The 9,580-nt window shown below is 43.5% G+C and overlaps 2 protein-coding genes across 2 annotated transcripts; both read left to right on the forward strand.

Annotated features, from left to right (window-relative positions):
• Window positions 1–365: 365 nt before the first annotated feature.
• Window positions 366–2,844, forward strand: VTP01DRAFT_7431 (uncharacterized protein; the record flags this gene model as incomplete). The annotated part of the gene is made up of 6 exons (XM_069386443.1): window positions 366–399; window positions 460–504; window positions 562–772; window positions 839–1,671; window positions 1,732–1,824; window positions 1,886–2,844. The coding sequence occupies 6 exons, from the start codon at window positions 366–368 to the stop codon at window positions 2,842–2,844; spliced, it is 2,175 nt and encodes a 724-aa protein (XP_069241897.1).
• Window positions 2,845–3,209: 365 nt separating this feature from the next.
• VTP01DRAFT_7432 (uncharacterized protein) lies at window positions 3,210–5,839 on the forward strand (the record flags this gene model as incomplete). Its single annotated transcript, XM_069386444.1, has 10 exons — window positions 3,210–3,297; window positions 3,366–3,570; window positions 3,634–3,701; window positions 3,776–3,932; window positions 3,989–4,221; window positions 4,296–4,349; window positions 4,411–4,481; window positions 4,547–4,864; window positions 4,934–5,073; window positions 5,137–5,839. 10 exons carry the CDS (start codon window positions 3,210–3,212, stop codon window positions 5,837–5,839), a joined length of 2,037 nt encoding a protein of 678 aa, XP_069241898.1.
• Window positions 5,840–9,580: the final 3,741 nt, after the last annotated feature.

The raw sequence follows: 9,580 nt of genomic DNA on the forward strand, positions 1-9,580 counted from the left end.
TAGTAATAATATTCCTATATGCGAGTGTTCCAAAGCAATGCTGCAACAATGTTAGTATGTTTTTATTGTACGTTTTGAGTCTAGTTTAGTCAACTTGACTAGGCACAGGGTTCTCGATAAGAGTTGGGACATTCCAAATCAAGAACTTTATACACTATGCTGCGAGCGTAGGAAGAAAATGTTGCATAAGCTCATAACTGGTGTAAACAATATCGGATGAGCAACGGGTATCAACCAAATATGGAAATGTTTTCTCTGCTTCTCAAATGGACGTTCCTGTTTCATATTAACAATTGCTTTCGCGTATTAATTTTATTCCCTTTCTTGCTTTCTCTGCCTACAGATTACATGCTTACGAGTTCAGTATGCGCGGTACAGCATCAAGATACAAAAATCAAGGTATGTATACAAAGAACCATTTTTGCACGATAAACTGTTAACGTTCTAACACGCAAATAGAAATGCTCCAAGAGCTGTTTTCAGAGATCAATGAGTATCTTGGAGGTTTGTCGACTTTTTTAAGACAATACACATGACTTTTATTCATTGGGCTTTTGGAAGACCAAAATATGGCAAAGACGGACAATCTTCCAGCGAACGATTTGCATATACGAACAGCCGACCAAGACATCGATCGAGAGTTCAAAATACAGCTTACGGAGCAGAGTCCTCAACCATCGCTGCTCAAATCCGAGAGACCAATCCTGGTAGAATCATGCTGTGATAGTGAGAGCGAGTTCGACAAGACATCCATTGCAACTAGAGAATTCGAGTAGAGTATCCTATTTCACGATCACGTGAGATTCAGTAAACAAGAAGCTCATTACATTGCTGCCAGGAATTTTTCACGGCCTTTATCCGCGACTTCAAAGAGTCAAACGCCGCGAAGCATCCTAGAACTGGACAGGAAGCCGTCTGTGTGCATGTGCTACAAATGCAAGAAAGAGAGGCCGTTGATTAACATGCATAGCTCCAGCGATAAAGTGTGTGATAGCGACTATGTATGCATCGACTGTCAGGACCGACCGCAAAGTCGGTCTAGGTCATGGAGTACAGCAGGCAATGGACTCCGTTTTGCTGCTATTGGAGATATAGTGAAGCAGACGCTCTCAAGCACGCCTCTTGATATTCTTCCCTTGCATCGAGAAAGCCAGCCACGCAACAAGAAGAAACAGCAAAAGCAGAGAATGAAGAGGCCAAAAAGTTTACCATCTATGCATGCATATACGGATCAAGGTTATCAAGAGGAACTTGGCTACGATCCCAAAGTCTACGAAAAGAAACGGACAAGAAGGTCTTCCACAAAAAGCATGTTTTACGATCACAGAAACGATTCGGGTTATACGATCACAAAGCACGACGATACCGGTTTGCAGCAGGATTGCTCTACAGAGGAATCCGTTCCAAATGCTCAAGTGCAAGCCTACTATGATTCTGTGGAGCCCTGCATGGCGCAGAGTAATGATATTCAGGATCAAAACGCTGTTGAGCCGAAAGAGGCACCCACATATTACAAAGAAGCAGCGTTGGCGGAAGAAACGAATGCTTTTGATCGAAACAGAAATTTACCATTTCTTACACCTAGTGACAGAACTGGTGAAGTACATCAAGGAGTAAGCGTACGGGATGTTCGGCAGATGTCTTCCAGAGAAGACAGAATGGCCGCATACAGTAAGAATAAGGCAACTGTAGTATTTATGATTCCTTCGCTCATAGCTCTCCCCTATCAAGACAATGCATATTACCATTGTATCTATGCAGAAACAAATATGATACCATGGCTACAAAAGCAATACAACAAAGGTCCTCCAGACGCAATGTTTGGTAAGCTATGCTTTGCGTTGCTTTGCAATTTCTAGTTCACTGTTTTTTAACTATCTATTAGACTACATCCCGCGTCCGAAAAAAGCACAGAAGTCACTGTTCTCAAAACTGAAGCGTTGTGCTGGATCCAAGAAGCAGACAAAAGAGTCCTCCGTTTCATTGCACGATAATTTATCCCGAAGCATGGTGACATTGTCAAACCATATTTCATTGAATCATCAGCTATCTGCGTCTGTCTCGCCTGCACCCAATGCAGCAGCCACAATCCAGCAGACACTGTCTCCTGCTCCTATGTCTTCCACCCCACATGAACCGGAGCTTCCAGAGACGTACAAAGAGGAATACCAGAAGCCGTTACTGCAAGTACCAGACCAGGCATATCCGACTCCAGGCAAATCTGCTTCTCCACGCCCTATTATGAAACATACTAGCGCTTACGAACAGGCCGAGGTACAGGAGAGGGCAGATGAGATGGAATATCCTGTATCACGGGTACCATCGGTTATTTTGGACCAACGAAGACGCACCTTTGAAGGAGACTTGTTGCCATCTGAAGAAATAGTAGAAGAAAAGAGACCACCGTCGAGACCTAGGAGCAGCCGCCGTCGTAGATCTTCTCATCTCCGCAGCATGAAGTACGGTGTTGATGGCCACTTGGTAGAGTATGACCAAGAATTTGAACGCGATCTACCAGATATGCAGGCGTACGATGACAGCGAGGACATATATCTTGACACACGCTATCGTCGCCGTCGCGCTAGCTCGTCATATTTATACCCGAATGACGACCGCCTCTACATGGAAGAATATCCTCCGGAAGAAAGCTACAAACGCCGGCCATACAGCATGGTTGTATATCCACACGAACCGTTAATCTACGAAAATGAACGACGATCGTCATACTCTAGACACCCACCACACCGTCACTGCCACAGTCCGTCTGGGAAATCGAATCGACGGGCGCATTGGGCAGAAGTAGATGTTGTAACGTTCAAGGAGCCGGTGTGGGATTATGAATGATCTTCTATTTGTTGTTGTTACGGGAAGTGCAAGTAGGATTGTGCATTAGGCCGTTATGCAGAAATTTGTCTTCATTGTCACACCATAAAAATATTTGTATTTGAACGCGTGAATACAATGCGGCTTGCAACCTTGTAGTGATAAGAAGAGAACAAATCATAATCGTTGTTTGTAGAAATCTTATTGATGTCTCGGTGTGTCACGTTGCATGTGTGGGTGTGAGAAACGCGTTCACGACTCGGAAAATCGACAGAGTCAAAAGCATCTTTTCAAACCTTCTGCAACCTACAGCAACCTTTAAATACAATACTCGATCGCACTGTTTGTAGGCATTCGTCCTTCTGTACCTTTTCTTTTCCGCAAGGATGGTGCAAGCGATAGAGCAGCAAGCTGTGAACACGATCCGTGTGCTCGCCGGCGATCTTACATGTGGCGCAAAGTCCGGGCATCCCGGTAAGCATGCAAAAAGCGGCTTCACTTTGATGCCCAAACTTGCTAACAAGATTCGATCTGCTCTGTAGGCGCTCCGATGGGATGTGCACCGATGGCGCATGTCTTGTTTTCAAAGTTCCTGAATGTCAATCCCAAGAATCCCGATTTCATCAATCGCGACCGTTTCGTGCTATCCAACGGCCACGGCTGCGCACTGCAATATATTGTCTCGCATCTTCTAGGCTATGATATTACAATTGATGATCTCAAGAACTTTAGAAAAGTGGGCAGCAAGTAAGTATTTAGTTATACGCCAGGTGAAAACGATTCACAAATGTATGCATTATATATAAATAGAACGCCTGGTCATCCCGAAGCAACAGATACTCCCGGTGTAGAAGTCACCACAGGCCCACTCGGTCAAGGTAACAATATTGTGACACGCTCGCTTCCATCTGGTGCATGTATCGCCTTTTAACTGGTAATTTTTGCTATCCAGGAATCTCAAACGTCGTAGGATTGGCTGCCGCTCAAGCTCACCTTGCAGCAAAGTACAACCGCCCAGGCTACGAGATATTTAGCAACTACACTTACTGCATTGTTGGTGATGGTTGTCTTCAGGAAGGCGTCGCTGCAGAGGCCATTTCTCTTGCTGGGTAAGAAATGCGATGCGATGGATTTTCCGCGGTGCTAATAGGATCATCTCTCATAGACATTGGAAACTTGGTAAAATTATTGCTCTTTACGACGCTAACAATATTACGATCGATGGTGAGATCAATGTCTCGTTTACTGAAGATGTCTTGAAACGCTTCGAGGCCTATGGATGGCATGTATCTACGGTTGAAGATGGCAACAATGACTTGCAAGCTATAGAGAAGGCTATCCATGAAGCCAAGGCGGTTACGGATAAACCATCACTCATCAAGATATCAACAACTATCGGTAAAGTTACAAGCCGCAGCGAGCATATGCTATGCAGCGCTTAAGATGTTTGCCTTGCTTTTTTGTTTGTGTAGGATACGGCTCGCTGATACAAAATACGCCTAAAGTGCATGGCGCTCCATTGACACGTAAGCTCCATCATCTTGGCTTCTCTTTTGTCCCCGTTCTCACAGTGACTCTTCCATTCAGCCGAGGATGTCCACCAGCTGAAGGTGAAGTTTGGTTTTGACACCGATGCAAGCTATGCAGTCCCACAACCCGTAAGTCATACCTTGGCTTCGTGGAGCAAAGAACATCAGGGGTTAACGATGTCATGTTAACGAAGGTCTATGATTTGTATGCCGAGCGCCGGAAAAAGTGTGAGCAATACGAAGTAGAGTGGAACGCGTTGTTTGCAAAATATGCCGAGCAGTACCCTGCAGAAGCTGCAGAAATCAAGCGAAGATTCTCAAAGCAACTTCCCGAGGGATGGGCATCTGTAATCCCTCGCTTCACACCCGCTGATCCGCCTTTGGCAACCCGCAAAGCCTCCGAAATGGTCATCAATGCATTGGCATCAATTATTCCAGACTTTATGAGCGGTTCGGCAGACTTATCATCGTCTAACCTCGTAAGGTGGAAAGGCGCTACAGATTTCCAACATGTAAGTTGTCCACAGTGCCACAGTCTATCTATCAATGACAGCAACAACGCTAACTCTCATATCTTTCAGCCATCAACAGGACTCGGAGACTACAAAGGCCAGTACTTGCTGTACGGTGTCCGTGAGCATGGTATGTTTGCCATCATGAATGGTTTTGCATGCTACGGCGGTTTTATTCCAATTGGAGCAACATTCTTGAATTTCTTGACGTAAGTGCGGTGGAACATGTTTCCATTTCATTATAACTGGGACTGACGAGAGGTATTCGACAGGTATGGCTGGGGTGCAGCCCGTCTGTCAGCGCTGACCCACTTGCAAGTTCTGTATGTCATGACTCATGACTCGATCGGTCTTGGAGAAGATGGTCCTACTCACCAGCCTATCGAGACTTTGACGCTGACCAGATCCACACCCAATATGCTAACTTTCCGCCCTGCCGATGGTAACGAAGTTTCAGGAACATATTTGATGGCTTTTAAAAACAACACTCGCCCCTCCGTCATTTCTTTGTCTCGTCAAGGAGTACCACAGCTAGAAGGTTCTTCTCTAGAAGGTGTAGCCAGAGGTGCATACGTTATGCAGGATGAGGCTGGCGCAAAGGTCATTCTTGTCGGTACAGGCACCGAAGTCTCCATCGCTGTGGAGGCAGCAAAAGCTTTGAAGGAGCAAGGAGTTCCAGCAAGAGTCGTATCTATGCCGTGCACTGAACTTTACGATGAGCAGCCGGAAGACTACAAGCGTTCTGTCTTTACTCCCGGGGTCCCTGTAGTTTCCGTTGAAGCACTAGGTGTCTGGGGATGGGAAAGATACGCGCATGCTCACGTCGGCATGAAGAGCTTTGGTGCCTCGGGTCCGTATCAAGACCTATACAAGAAGTTCAATATCACCTCTGAAGCTGTTGTTCAGAAAGCGCACGCTGCTATTGATTATTTCAATAAGCTTGGATACGTTCCTCCACTAGGATACGAAATTTAGAACCTATTCGTGCCCTTTTCTGGTAATAAAATCAGAGTTTGTAAATTCTTAAGATATCCCGGCAAAGAGAAACATCTCAATTGCAAACAGATATCTACTTAGCAAGCAGAAAAACAACGTATACTCTGAAATTTATTTTCAGAATGTCTTAAAAGTCTATTGTTAACAGGAGTAATATGCTTCTGACGATTGAGGTCGCTCGACTTCTCATCGCCTGACTCTGCGTACTCGCAGCGGAGAAGGAACCCACAGACTGAGCACGCCTTTTTCTACCTTTTTCTCGGGAAGATTGGAAGAACTACTGCCATTATAGATCATTCTATGCTTGTTATATGTTTAAAATAACAAGCAAGCATAGGAGATACTTATCACGGAGCGCATAGTACTTTTCGAAATGAATATGCGACTACAAACTGAAAAATGGTAGCTCTATGTAAAATATACAAAAAGTTGCAACGTTTATCGTATTGTCTTTTATGATATCTCTTTCAAATATTTTCATCTTTCAGAGCAGTAGATATGTCAATCCAATTTCTTTGCAATGTCAGCAAGCCACCAGCTCTTTTGAAAAGCGGGACGTTTAGAAAGCTGGATACGGTGACACAAGGTCGTCCTTGATGACTCAAGGCTACGCCAAGCAGTCAGGCAGGATCAAGCAAATGGATACCGTTAACTGGAGTGGCTACGCTTTAGACTCTGCAAACATATGGATTTTAATTCAGGTTACAATTACAGGTTTTTCAAAAATTGTTGGCGTATCAATCCACAAAGTAAAATTGCACATTTATCGATTTATTTCATAACAAAACATCACGAGCATGTGTCAGATCGGCAACGCAACAGGCGATCTTTTGCTTCATCGTATTCCAGTCGATAAAATATTATTCACAGTTAGGACATTTTGGTGACGGCATTGTTTGACTGTATGGTCTCCTGATACCTTTTATCAAAGAAATACGTGACAATTTATCAGTCATAATGATATTAAAATAACAATACAAAAAAGGTGACTAAGATGTTTTAAAATCCTGAAAGTCTAGAAAAGCCCATACCATCTGATTACAGCAAATGAGAATGATGATATGCAAATGCTTGCGATTTTCACAATTAAAGTATTCGACCAAATTCAACCAAACGACCTTATTGCATTACGGAGACCATCATACTTAATCGTTGTATGCATCGGAATCTCCTTGCAAGCGCAGAGACCCAAACAAAGTATGCAGCTGTTATGCATTGACATGGAAAGATAGGACACATGAGAAGTGATGATTGCATACATATGATATCACGAGAAGAGAAGTGATAAGTCGATGGGCATTCATCCTTACACTCTGCATTCCTTCATCCATGTAGTGAGCTAGTTCTTCAGGTTCTCCACGGCGAGTATATATGCATTTTTTGATAGTCACTGGAAACAATCATATATAACTTAACTCTTTCTGACAGGTACCATGAAGTCTTATCTTTCTCATCTTTGGGCAATACTTGCAAGAACAATTTCTACACGCTGAACAGGAAGCCGTTGTCGACGTAGTTATACAGCCTCCGGGCTATCCTTCCCGCCTCTGTGCCTGGTGAGCAACACGCTGATATTCTCTTTTTAGACGTACGCTAACTCACAGGAAACATTTGACGCGGCCGAGCTGCTGACTGTAATTGCAGCAAGGGTTTGCTCAGTGCAGGTAAGCAGCCTAAGGAACCAGTATGCGGGTATGTTTTAACGCTAATCATCAAATTTACCTGTAATTGTTGTGAGTTAGCGGTTTTCTAGCGTCATATGTTTCTGAAAATGTAGTATAAATACAGCCTGTCAATTCTTCTATGACAAAGAATCCGTGGAGCCTCTTTTTTTGATGTTTAATGGATTCCTAACAATGCCATTTCCATTCACCATCGCTATGCGGCTATATTATCATGAAGGCTGTCACGCATGTGGCATCGAATTTTGATTTCTGTCACGCGCAGAGTCGCGGGGAGGGCTCTTCTCCTATTGTAAGGAACTACTGGAAAAATACTCGAGGAGAACAATACTTCCTGAAAATTTCTCTGGAAGATTTCGATTCCACGCAAAGTCACATAAATTTTATCTCGCTACTTCCATAACAATCGCCCACGCAGCACTACTTTTGCTGTTTATTTTCTCACTTGTTTCTGAATTATGTCTGATCTGCAGCCCGGTAGAAATGTATTCCGCAGAGGCAGGTATTTGGTTCGTGATTGATGATCAATTTTCAAAGCATCCACAAACCTACGGTTGAAGGATGTTTGTTTGTCCATCACCGACAGTACCCAGTACAGGATGGCAACCATATTGAATGACCAGACGTGGTTACATGCATCCCGGAACGATATGAGATGTCCTTGCCCTTTCAACTTTGAGTTGCGTTCCTTTAAAGTATCAGAAAGGCACAGGCAGATGTTCGCCCATTATCTTCGCCCCAGACGAAGAAATAAGCTTCAAGCAGTTGATAGAAGTATGATATGTTGATCTAAATACGATTCAACCAATCTTTATTAGTGCTGTACTTGTAATAATATTCCAGGATTTGTCAAACACAACAACAATAACCATCCATGAATCAGCCCTCCATAGCCTTATCGTCTATCGCAACCTGCTCCATATCAGAGGACATCCACAGCATCGCAGACAAAAGCCCGTGTCGCTTCAAGCTTCACAAGAAGATCTGGTATCCTCTCGACGTCTCATGTGGATGCGAAAGAAGTTTTGAAAGGCAAGCAATAATCTGTATATGGTTCGTCCTTGTCAGAATAACCTTAAATATGAAGGCAGCTGCATGCATATTCTCTTGACTTTATTTCGAGCTTATATCTGGATACATTCGCACACATCATTTGATTATTTTGGTTCACGCAGTGTTCGTCCTTTCATATCGCTTTCGTAAAGCACAGTTTTTGGACATAGACACGCACACTGAAACATTGATTCTCCCAAAAAATGGATCACATGCTGCGGATTATATTGATTTCCGCTTCACTTTCTTTCCTTCGACATTTTTTTTCCATTCAATGAAGACTATGAGCTTATTGAAACTATATCTGCCATATTTCTATCTATTGGAATAGCTCTATATCCGGCGTTATTGATTGCAGCATTAAAGAAGGCTAAAAGAGTTGAAGAACAATTCGCAGAAGAGGAAGGTTGGTGGCAATACTTTTCCGTCCTTTCGATTCTATCTCTCTAAACATTACTTTACATAGGGGTTTGCCGGGATTGTGGTCAAAGTGGCCACAAACGCAAAACTAACAAGAAATGCATTCTTTACAAGGATGATAGCAGGGGTAAGTCTTCAAAAGCATGAGATGCCGAAATGAGGTCTGACTTTCTTCAAGTTGGGAAAAAACGACGTATGGATCCAGAAGACGACGCAAAACATAAAAGGCAAAAGAAAGATGGCCAAGCTGCACGCCACGCGGCAAATGCCAACAGCAATGCTGGATCTATATGTGCTTCTTGTAGTCAAAGTGGACACTCAAACTCAGCGTCAAGAAACTGTTTCAACCATAAGCCGAACATAAAAGAGCGCATTATTCAAAAGTTTGGCAAAGATCATGAGCGATTTACGCGCTGTGTTCCTTTCGAAACGTTGTTCGGCCTGCATATCGTTAGATCCTCGAGCAAGCGGTCGTGCAATTAATGCCCTTGGCCCCACAGCCTTGGAGCATAAAAAAATGTATCAGCAAATCCCGGTCTATTCATCCCCGTACTATATGCAATAA

Source organism: Rhizomucor pusillus (genome assembly GCF_041956525.1).
Source record: "Rhizomucor pusillus strain CBS 183.67 unplaced genomic scaffold VTP01scaffold_4, whole genome shotgun sequence".
Taxonomy (NCBI): domain Eukaryota; kingdom Fungi; phylum Mucoromycota; class Mucoromycetes; order Mucorales; family Lichtheimiaceae; genus Rhizomucor; species Rhizomucor pusillus.